Below are 12,067 nucleotides of genomic sequence, written 5' to 3' on the forward strand. Positions count from 1 at the left end.
GGCATTCCCCATGGAACAGAGCCAGCAGCCTGGGGAAAGTGGGCAGGACGGTGGGACCACAACTGGCCAGGGCGGGGATAGGGACACACACAATGCCGGTGCCTCTCTCTGGGAGGCTCAGGGAGGCCCAAAGGTGGCACGATATGGGAGGGGAGCTCCAGCCCCTGATGACAGCGGTGAGCCCGGGCCGGGGCAGGGGAAGCCAGCCAAACACGTCAAAGCACGTAGGACAGAGATTAAGCCACATGATGTGCCTGCTGCCCGTGCCCACGCCCCAAGCCTGGCAGCCCCCGTGTCTGTACTGGCCGGCAGTACCTTGATTTCAGGAACGATGATCCTGGACTCCGGGTTCTTGTCCAGCATGCGGACAATCAAGTCTTTCAGATCATCGGCAATATCCGGTCTGGGGATGGAGAGAAGAGATGGTCAGCCGGCCACCCAAAGAAAGACAAGAACAGGGGCAGCTGGGTGGCTCAGTGGATGGAGAACCAGGTCCTGGGTTCAAATGTGGCATCAGACACTTCCCAGCTGTGTGACCCTGGGCAAGTCACTTGACCCCCATTGCCTAGCCCTTACCACTCTTCTGCCTTGGAGCCAATATACAGTATTGATTCCAAAATGGAAGGTGAGAGTTAAAAAAAAAAAGACAAAAACAGGTCCTGCCCTTGAGAAGCTTATATTCTAATAGGGGAGACAAGCATGAATGTCAATATATAGAGTATAAATATAAGGAAAAGGTGGTTTATAAATATATTTATAAATATAAATATTATAAATAGATATGTAAATATTAAATATATTATAACTATCTAAACATATCTATATATGTAAATATTAAATATAACTATCTAATATATTTATATGTGTGAATGTTAAATATATTATAACTATCTAAACATATCTATGTATGTGAATATTAAATCTATTAGAACTAAATATATCTTTATATGTAAATATTAAATATATTATAACCATATAAATATCTCTCTATGTAAATATAAACAGGATAAATATAATGTTGGGGAGGGCATTAGCTACTGGGAAATCCAGGAAAGACCTCCTATAGAAGGTGGTGCCTGAACTACATCTTAAAGGAAGAAAGGAACTCTGTTACTACAGGGAAGGAAGGAGGGCATTCCAAACAAGGGAAATAGCCTGTGCAAAGGCATGGAGATGGGAAATGGAGGCACTGAAGGCCAGAATTAGGGCAGCAGCCCTGTGAATAAAGAAAAGTGACTAAGTTTAAGATCGATTCTAGAGGGCTTGATGGTACTTACTGGTCTGGGAACTCCAGAGCCTGGCTTTTGATCTTACTGTGCAAAGACAAGATCCGTTCATCCATAAAAGGGCACTAGAGAAAAGAGTCCAAGAGGGAGGAATCAGTTGGCTCCAGTGGTATGCTGAAGCCAACTGGTATGAGCTCCAGAGAGACAGATGATTGTTAAATTTTCAGTGGGAGCATTTACACCTTGGAAACTGCAAATGCTACATATCAGGGCTTGCTTCATTGATAGTCTAGACTTGGGAAAATGCAGGCAAAAATGGAAATATTGCAGATAACAGTTAAGAAGTATGCTGTATCTACATTTTCCCTCCCAGAGAGATAGTTGTTAAATATTTCCCAGCACACCTTTGGCTGGCTCCCATTCATCTCTCTAGGAATATTCACGAAAAGACAACCCTTGTGTCAAAGGGACCATCCTCTGGACACTTAGTCTGGGGGACCAGGATGTGTGTCCTAGTTGGGGAAACTGAGGTAGACCCAGAATAATGGTGATACTAATAATAGTAATAATTATGCTGAGATTACTAGTTAGCATTGATATAATGCTTTAAGCATTATATTTATAATATATATATAATATATATATTTAAGCACTTTACAAATATTATCTCACTGTATCTTTACAACAATCCTGAAAGGCAGTTCATTTTACAGATGAGGACACTGAGGCAGCCAAGTCAATTAACTTGCCCAGAATCACATAGCTTGTGTCTGAGACAACGCTTGGACTCCCAGCCATGGTGCCCCTTTGAATATAAGAGACTCAACACAGTTTTTGTACAGTTGGGTCAGTATCAACTTATGAATGCTGGATTTTGAGTCCTAAGACCTGGGTTAAAATTCTGGTTATTCACTTATTTACTATTCACTTCAGGACCCCAGGCCTCAGTTTCCCCATCCATAAAATGAAGGGCTTGGACTCAATGGTCTCTAAGGTCCTTCCCAGCTCTATGATCATATGGGAGGGAATGCTTGATGATCAATTAGGGAGGAAGTGGGGAAGAATAGGACCACTGGGTTACCTGGCCAAAGACGAAGCAGTACAAGGTCACTCCCATGGCCCATACGTCCAGAGCCTGAAAAGAGAAGATGCCCCAGCAGGTGGGATGGAGAGAATAACAAGAGCAGCAGCAGAAACAACTGGAATCTTTTTTTTTCATTCAATTATATTTTCTTTTTCCCCAATTATGTGTAAAAACAATTTTTAATACTCATTTTCTAAAATATTGAGTCCTAGATTGCCTCCTGCCTCCCTCTCTGCCTTTCCCCTCCCCAAGATGGCAAGCAATTCGATCTGGGTTGCAAGTATACAATCACACAAAACAGATTTCCATATTGGCCACAAACAACTGGCATTCTTAAAGGATTCTTGAAAATTCTCAAATTTAAAATTCTAAAAATTAAAATAAAATTCTAAAAATCTCCTTTTAGCCTTGAAATGACCCTGCAGGGACGCTGCAAGCAGTCACGAATAGCTCCCTTTTACAGATGAAGAAACAGGCATAGAGTAACAGCAAGCATCGTTGATCCAAGGTCTCCCTGTCCACTACCCTGAATCCCCCAAGTCTGATAGGTGACCTTTTTTTAAACTCTTACCTTCTGTCCTTTATCGGTCCCAAGGCAGAAGAAAACCAGCTCTCCCTGGCACCTCCCAGCCCCTCCATGCCAAGATGCCACCTGTGTCCCCTTTCCCTGCTCCCCCCTTTTTTCCCGAGAGGAGAGGGATCATCCTGTTTCCCTGTGCGTATATCCCTGGCACTAAGCACACAATAAATGTATAACGAATGCCTCTTCTCTTTTTCGAAGCCCCTTAGAGTGCCTCCCCAATGTACCAGGTCAAAGAGACACTTTGTTCCCTAACTGCCAGCCCAACCAACCTTCCCAGAGAAGATCTTCCGAGTCTCGGACAGCGTTTCAGGCGCCATGAAGGCGGGAGTGCCCACAGTGTTGGTGAGGAGGGCATCGGTTCCCTTGAATTCGTTGCTCACACCAAAGTCAGCGATCTTGATATGTCCATCCTCTCCAACCAGGAGGTTGGAAGGCTTTATATCCCGGTGGATGATCTTCTGGTAATGCACTGGGGTGGAAGGAGGTTCATGTCAGCCTCCTGCACTCACACAATCGACCCAGTGTTTCCCCCCACTCTATCCACCCTAGAGCACCAATAGTACTGTCCCCATTCTACAGATGAGGAAACTGAGGAGGTAAGGTAAAGTCAAAGTCACACAGCTGGAAAATGGTAGCCTGGACTCAAACCCAGACCTCCAGAGACCAATCCACATGCTTTTTTCACCCTCTAGAATGGGAAAAGCTGTCAGGGAAAATTTTTCATTCCCCCAGGGATAATCAAGGCTAGCCAGGAATCTGGAAGTCTGTTTCTTGTAGCAAAGCACCTGGCCTGATTTTTCCCAGTTTCTGCTTTCTCCCCATTCCCCTCCACTGCCCCAATTCCAATCTTGCTCTGAGAGAAAGGGAAAAACAGGGGGCAGCTGGGTGGTTCATTGGAGCAAGAGCCAGGACTGGAGGCAGAAAGTCCTGGGTTTAAATCTGGTCTCAGACACTTCCTAGCTGGTTGACCCTGGGCAAGTCACTTTGCCTAGCTCTTACTGCTCTTCTGCCTTAGAACTAATATATAGCATTGAATATAAGGAGGTAAAGGTTGAAAAAGAAAAAGAAAAGGGGAAACATAAGTCCATCGTCTATTCCCGCTAAAGTTGTTACTGTTGTTGAGTCATTTCAGTCATGTCCAATTCTGTGCACACCTCATTTGGGGTTTTTTTGGTAGAGATATTGGAATGGTTTCTCGTTTCCTTCTCCAGTTCATTTGACAGATGAGGAAACTGAGGCAAACAAGATTACACAACAAGTAAGTGCCCTTTGGCCAGATTTCAACTCATGAAATTGAGTCTTCTGACTCTAGGCCCAGCATTCTCTGCGCCATGGGGAGCACGAACTCCCACTAAAAACTGAAGGCCAATAATGGGAAGCGATACTTCACAAATTATCCTTCTTTTCCAAAAATGGACACATTTTATATATAGTTTATTGCTTTCACTGACTGGCTCCCAAATAAGAGAGGCAAATTGGGAAATCTAAACATGTTTTCATGAGGCACCTAGGTAGTAAACTGGGCCTAAAGTCAGGAAGAACTGAGTTCAAATCTAGCCTTAGATACTTACTAGTGTGACCCTGGGAAAGTCACTTCACCCTATTTGCCTCCATTTCCCCATCTGTAAAATGAGCTGGAGAAGGAAATAGCCAACCATTCCGGTGTCTTTGCCAAGAATATCCCAAATGAGGTCATGAAGAGTCAGATACTTCCTAGCTGTGTGACCCTGGGAAAGTCACTTCACCCTATTTGCCTCAGTTTCTTCAACTGTCAAATGAGCCAGAGAAGGAAACAGCAAACCACTCCGGTGTCTTTGCCAAGAATATCCCAAATGAGGTCATGAAGAGTCAGATATTTCCTAGCTGTGTGACCCTGGGAAGGTCACTTCACCCTATTTGCCTCTGTTTCCCCATCTGTAAAATGAGCTGGAGAAGGAAACAGCCAACCACTCCAGTGTCTTTGCCAAGAAAATCCCAAATGAGGTCATGAAGAGTCAGATATTTCCTAGCTGTGTGACCCTGGGCAAGTCACTTCACCCTATTTGCCTCTGTTTCCCCATCTGTCAAATGAGCTGGAGAAGGAAATGGCCAACCACTCCAGTGTCTTTGCCAAGAAAACCCCAATTCGGGTCACAAAAAGTCAGACGTGACTAAACCCAACAAAAACAATCTGCCCATTCTAGTCTCCCCTGCTCCCACCAGGAAATTCAGGAAAACCAGAAAGGCGCCCACTCTCCTCCCGGACTTGGGCAAGGCCAGCTTACAGTATTCAATGCCTTTGATCAGATCTTGAAAGTAGAACCGGGCCTGATCCTCAGTCAACGGCTTAACTGTTGGCACCTCCATCACAGGCCTGAACATTCATTGGCAAAAAACAAAAAACAATAATAATAAATCTAATTAGGTCAGTGTAAGCGGTCCCCTCCCCCTGCTCTTGGGCAACATGGTGGAGCTCCTGGCCTGGATACTCACCCCTGGTTGACCAGCTCAAACACTGTAAGGAAAGAGAGAAGGTGACAAATTGGAAGCTGATCATTCCCCAATCTCCAGGCTTGTCTTCCCCTCCCTGCCCCAACCCATGGCCCCGGCCAACTAAAGTTCATTTTATTCTACCAAAGTTTTCCAATCTAAGTTTACACTCCGAAGGGATTGGGGAAAGAAGGGGGAAAGAACTAAATTCTTCAGAAAATGAGGGTTAAAATCCCTGGAGAGTCGCAGCCCCCCTGTCATTCTTGGGAGAAGAAGCAAATATTAAAACCCACATTTCCAAAGCACTTTGAGGATCATAAAACCAACAGCCTGGGCAGGTGGGCCATGCAAGAGTTATCAACCCCATTCTACAGATGAGGAAACTGAGGCTCAAACATAAAGGAATTCGTCCATGACTAGGCCCACTGACAGCATCAGAAGCAGGATTCAAACCCAGATCTCCCGGTTCCAACCAGGATATGAGACCTCCTTTCCCCACAGTGGGTTGCTATTGTGTGCCACAGTACAGCATCGATGCTCCACGTCTTACATCCAAAATGGATGTGAAGTAGAAGAGCACAAGTTAGGACGGGCAGCTCCGGGGCCACAACGGAAGGTGCGACGTCGACATGTTTTGGAAAAAGACTTCAGGGAAGAAGGCAAGAAGAGAGTCTCCTCAACCTGGTGTCCGAGCAGCTGGCCAATCGCAGATCTGGCCAACGTTGCTCGATGGGATGCTCAGCCTTCGTGGCTGAGGGCTGGGAAATATCTGAGGTCAGATTTGAACCCAGAATCTCCCAGTCTTAAGACCTGGCTCTCACCCAGATGCCCCCTATTTTATGCATTTAAAAACATGGCAGCCAGTGGTAACTGGTGGTTGATAACACAGTGGATCAGGGCTGAGCCTCCAGGGGAAGACCCACATTTAGTCCAAGAAGAGAACATCCCTGCGCCATTTGGAAATGATGAATGAAGAATCCAGAGAAATGCCAGAAGACTTGTAGGAACTGATACAAAGTACAGGAAGTTGAACCCAAGAAACAACATTTTCCCAGCTGTGTGACCCTGGGCAGTCACTTGACCCCCATTGGCTAGCCCTAACCACTCTCTTGACTTGGAACCAATACACAGCATTGATTCCAAGATGGAAGGTAAGGGTTAAAAAAAGAAAGAAAGAAAGAAACAATGTAGACAGAGAACAAGACAATATAAGTAAAGCCAGGACAGCAAGGTGGCTCAGTGGATAGAGAGCCAGGTCTAGAGACAGGAGGTCTTAGGTTAAAATCTAGATTGAAAACCAGGCTTGGAGGTTCTGGATTCAAATTTGGTCTCAGGTACTTCTCAGCTGTGTGACCCTGGACAAGTCATTTTACCTCCATTGCCTAGCCCTTACCATACATCTGCCTTGGAACCAATACACAGTATTGATTTTAAGATAGATGATAAGTGTTAAATACATATATATATATATATAAAAGACATATATTATTATATTGTATTGTATTATGTTGTGTTATATATTATATTATTATATTATGTTATGTTATGTTATATTGTATTATATTGCATGACATTATATATGTATGTGTGTAAATATACACATATGCATATGAAAGTAAAACCATCCTAGCTAGGCATTCAAAACTCAGGACAAACGCAATGGAGAATATTCGTCAGTGTTCTGCTTGTCTTTGGTCTGATATCAGAGTTATCGGATATATTCTCCCTTTCTATAAATACACGAGTAAAAAGGGTCATGTATTATGGGACTCCAACATGTTATTATTAGGCAGTTTAAGCCAACTCTTGTGGGGACAGTCGATAGGGCATTGGACTGGGAGTCAAGAAGACCTGGGTTCGAATCTCTCCTCCCACATTTAACTAACCTGGATACTCTGGCCAGTTTCTTCATCTATAAAGTCAGTGCGGCGAGATCACGATTAGAGTGACTAATAAATCTCCCAAAGTAGTCACAAGTATTTGAGCTCAAATTATTCCAAATTCTAATTCTGTGAAATATGGTTATTCATTCCAGACCAGAGGAAAATGTGATGCAAATCCGAGTGATGCAACTACTTCAATGATGAACCCACGTAATTATTCGCATTATTATCTGCACTGGGTAACATAAATATTTGCATTATTTGCACTCATCAGGGCCTCACTATAGAACAGATTTGCCTCAGGATTTTTTTGGTGAGGAAAGCACTTAGCTATAATTCATATTTGTAGCTTTCTGATTCTCTTCAGGATTTATCATTCTAATTCAGCCTTTTTATCAATGAGCTAGATCCAGGGACAGATGGTGTGCTCTGCGCAGATCAGGAGACGGCAGGAAGTGCGGTAGGATGGCTAGCATGCCCGAATGACAGAATTAGGATTCCAAAAAGCAAATCTTGACAGCCTAGGAGAATGGGGCGGAACTGAATACCATAAAATATAATGGGGACAAATGGGAGATCTCACACTTGGGCTGCCAAAAATAAAATCAACTTCACAAGTACGGGATGGGGAAAGAGGTGGTTGGGCCACGGTTCCTGTGTTCATTCATTGATATGAAAAAGAGCTGAGGGCCATAGTGGATCGGAAGCAACAATCGACTCTGGGAGCCAAAGAAGCCAATGGGATCTTAGGCTGCATGACCAGGGAGTCTAATGTCTAGAATGAGAGAGGTGACCACACTGTGCCCCTCTGCCCTAGACATGATTAGCTCTGGGCATGTTCTAGGAATTACACTAAAATAGATGGATAGTGTACGGAGAAAAGTGAGAAGACTGAAGACAGGACAATGCAAAGTTAAAGCACCCAGAATTATTTAGTCTAGGGAAGAGAAGGCTAGGGGAGGGAGAGAACATCCTTGACTTTGAAGGGCTATCATGTACAAGAGGGAACTGGACTTGGCCCCCGGGGGGAAGAATCGGGAACAATAGGCTATATTTGGAGAAAGGATGATATGATATATGATACAATGTGATATTATGTTATGTTATATTACATTATAGTATAGTATACTATATTACATTGTTTTGTATTGTTACAGTATATTTTGCTGTTATATTTGTTATATTTTTATTATATTGATTATATTATATTACATTGTGCTACATTGAATTGTATTCTATTCTATTATATTGTTTTCTATTGTGTTATATTGTTATGTTGTTAGATTATGTTATGTTATATATTATATTATTACATTATGTGATGTTACATTATATATTATATTACGCGATGAGATGTTATAATGTAATAATAATAGCTTGTATATCTATATATATAATTTATTAATGTTTACAAAGTGCTTTATATGTGTTAACTCATTTGATCCTCACAATAACTTTATGGGGTATGTGCCATTATAATTCCCATTTTACAAATGAGGACATAAAAGCCAAAAGAGGTTAAGGGACTTGGCCAAGGTCATACAACTAGCACATGTCTAAGGCAAGATTTAAGCACAGGATTTACTACGTCTATCTCTCTAGCCACTGGATCCTTTAGCTGCCTATAAGAAAAAATTCCCTAATAATGGAAACTGTCCATAAGAGAATTGGGCAGCTTCAGGAGCCCTCGAGTGCCCCGTGCCTAGAGATCTCTAAGCAGAGGCTGGCCAGTTCTTAGTTGCAGTGGGGAAGGATGTCGTAGAAGGGAGACTTGGCCACTTCCTCCATCCATCTTAGGCTAGATGATGTCTGAGGTCCCCACCAGCCCTGAGATGCTAGGATTTCCAGAGAGGAGTTTCCCAAGATGCTTTGGGTGAGGGCAGGATCTTTGGACCATGTAGCCAGTTTCCCAGGGAGACTCTACTCCTCTACACACATTTGTTCTGGTTAATTTTTTCATTCAAGTCTCAAGTGCTTTGAAGTCCCATCTGGCATGCCGTACAATGAGCCTGCCGTGTAGATTATCCGCAGTGTCAAAAGCCATGGCTGCTGCCTTCTCCCTCGTGCCCACTCTCCTCTCCACTCCCGGGACATCGAGTCCTCCCTGCCCTCTGCTATTCAGCACACTCAGGAAATACAAGTTCATTTTCATATCAGCCCAATTCAAACACAACCAGAAAGATGGACACAGAAAAGCGACATGATCCGGAACGCAGCCCCACTTCCAACAGAAAGGACTGTCCATGGTTTTTTCTATGTGTGCTTTTTTTTTTTTAATCACCTGGGACTTTAGTCCGTTAAGAGAATCGGCAAAGTAGTGCAGTAGAGAGAGCCCTGGTTTTGTAGTCAGGAAGACCAGAATTTAAATCCAGCCTTTACCACTTACTAGTTGTGTGACCCTGGGCTAATCATTTAACTCTCTGCCTCAGTTTCCTCATCTGTAAGATGAGAATAATAATATCACCTATTGTCCAGTTGTAAGAATCAGATGAGATAATATTCATAAAGTCCTTAGTAGGCACTTAAACACATGTTTCCTTCCTTCTTGTCAGCACCAATAAGTAAAAGTAGATTACAGAGGCAGTTAGGCAGCTCTAGACTGGAGATGAAAAGTCCTGGGTTCAAATCTAGCCTCAGACACTTCCTAGTTGTATGACCCTGGGCAAGTCTCCTAACCCCCACTGCCTAGCCCTTACTGATCTTCTGCCTTGGAACCAATATACAGTATCGACTCCAAGACAGAAGGTAAGGGTTTAAAAAGTAAATTGTTACAGTGGTTGTTAGCCCCTGTTGCCCCCTATTGTACTGGAATCTCCATGAGGATAGGGCCTTTCTTCTACTATCTCAAAAGTCCATTGATGGGGCTCTAGATGGTACCTCAGAGACCTTTTGGTCCAACCTCCCCTGTATCCCATAGACATGGAGTCAGGGAGTTCTGAGTTCAAATCCAGCCTTAGGCACTGGTTGCTTGCTTTCTCTCATTCTCTCTCTTTCTATATATTTATATGTATACATATATGTATATACATACAGCTATAGATATATACATAGGTATACAGATATAGACAGAGACAGTCAGATGATAGGTAGATACAAAGAGAGACAGATAGATGGATAGATGGATGGATGGAAGGATGGATGGACGGATGGATGGATGATGGACAGATGGATGGATGGATGGATGGATGATAGATGGATGGATGGGTGGGTGGGTGGATGGATGGATGGATGGATGGATGGATGGATAGACAGATGGATCGATGGATGGATAGATGGATGGATAGATAGAAAGACAGACAGATAGATAAACAGAGAGACAGAGAGCTCCATGACCCTGGGCAAGTCATTTACCTGCAGTCTGCCTCAGCTTCCTCATCTGAAAAATAGTGGGTAATAATAGCACCTCATCTACCTCCCAAGGTCAAATGAGATCTCCTATGAGCAAGGCACTTTACAAAGCTTAAAGTGCTGTAGAAGTCCTAGCTTTTATCATCATTTTGCAGATGAGTAAATTGAGGACCAGAGAGGGGAATACAGAGAATGCCCAATGTCATACAGGGAATATCAGAGTCAGGATCTGAGCCCAGGTCCTCTGACTCAATGAAAGGTATAATGGAGAGAAAGCTGGCCTCAAAGCCAGGAGGGCCTGGGTCCAAATCCCATCTTTGATACATGCTGGTTGTATGACAAGTCACTTAACCCTTAAATGTCCTGTAAGTTGCAAAGAAGGGGCTGATCTGCATGAGTAAAGGGAGTTCGCTATACCAAAGAAACCATAGGTCCAGCTCCTTCTCCCTGGCCTGTCCTCTGCTCTCAGAGTCAGAACTTCGTCACTATACTGAGCTGCCCACTTGGAATCAGGAAGACCTAGATTTGAATCCTGCCCCAGACACTCACTAGCTGTCTGACTATAAACAAGTAACTGTTCCAGGTCTCTGTTTGCTCATCTGTAAAATGGGCATGATAATAGCTCCTACTCCACACCAGGTTGTCAAAAGGCTCAAATGAGATGATGGGTGTAAAGTGCCTAGAGAACCTTTAAGTACCAAAGAAACATGAGTTATTGTGACAAATGAAGGGGCCAGCGCAGCAAGGAGAAGAGAAAAGGCCATTGGGAATTTGGCTGGCACAAGACGGGGCCAGCAGAAGAGAAAGGTGGCTTTCTTACCCATGTACAGATGGTCCTCATTTGGGTCATCCAGGACCTGTCAAGAAAGACACAAAAATGGGAAAAGTTAGGAGAGAAGAGAGCGGAGAGGGCATAAGGTCAGTCTGAGCTTTAGTGGCAGGTTCACTACACTCTCCATACTGAAGACAGGGACGTGAGGAATTGTTGGGCATTCGCCCAAGGCTTGGGATCTAAAAACTCATTCCTGGTCCAACATGGCCAGCTCTAGTGGGCCATACTCAGACTTCCAGAACCAGCACAGAAAGCCCCACAAATTCTGTCTTTCTTCCCCTCACACACCGTCCTTCTTTGTGTTTGTAAAGTTTCCAGGTTACACAGTGATATATATAGATTGGAGAAAACTATCTGTAGTCAGTAAGACCTGGGTCAGATCCCTCCACTCACAGGGTGGCTATATAATCTCTGGACGAGTCTCTTAACTCCTTGGGGGCCCAGAAACCTCCCTAGGACTTACCTACCAAGCCTCAGAGGTAGCAAAAGGAGTTTCCTACATTGATAAAATCAAATTTCAGCATCAAAATGAAGCTAAGCAGGACCTGGAGGGGTCACGTGGCCCCACGTCCTGTCCCCAAGTAGAGAGGTTCTCAGGCAAGGGGTCAGCAAAATACTGCCCAGTGAAAACGACTTTTGATA

The 12,067-nt window shown here is 43.7% G+C and overlaps 1 protein-coding gene across 15 annotated transcripts in view; it reads right to left on the reverse strand.

Annotated features, from left to right (window-relative positions):
- Window positions 1–12,067, reverse strand: part of CAMKK2 (calcium/calmodulin dependent protein kinase kinase 2) — an 88,306-nt gene that overhangs the window by 20,155 nt on the left and 56,084 nt on the right. For all 15 annotated transcript variants that reach the window (XM_056821782.1, XM_056821778.1, XM_056821791.1 and 12 more), the window contains exons 7-13: window positions 11,414–11,450; window positions 5,366–5,387; window positions 5,158–5,246; window positions 3,163–3,362; window positions 2,308–2,361; window positions 1,278–1,351; window positions 316–403 (exon numbers count right to left, since the gene is read on the reverse strand). In XM_056821782.1, the coding sequence (XP_056677760.1) occupies window positions 316–403; window positions 1,278–1,351; window positions 2,308–2,361; window positions 3,163–3,362; window positions 5,158–5,246; window positions 5,366–5,387; window positions 11,414–11,450 (564 nt within the window). The remainder of the gene's footprint in view (window positions 1–315; window positions 404–1,277; window positions 1,352–2,307; window positions 2,362–3,162; window positions 3,363–5,157; window positions 5,247–5,365; window positions 5,388–11,413; window positions 11,451–12,067) is intronic.

Source organism: Monodelphis domestica, chromosome 3 (assembly GCF_027887165.1).
Source record: "Monodelphis domestica isolate mMonDom1 chromosome 3, mMonDom1.pri, whole genome shotgun sequence".
Classification (NCBI taxonomy): Eukaryota; Metazoa; Chordata; class Mammalia; order Didelphimorphia; family Didelphidae; genus Monodelphis; species Monodelphis domestica.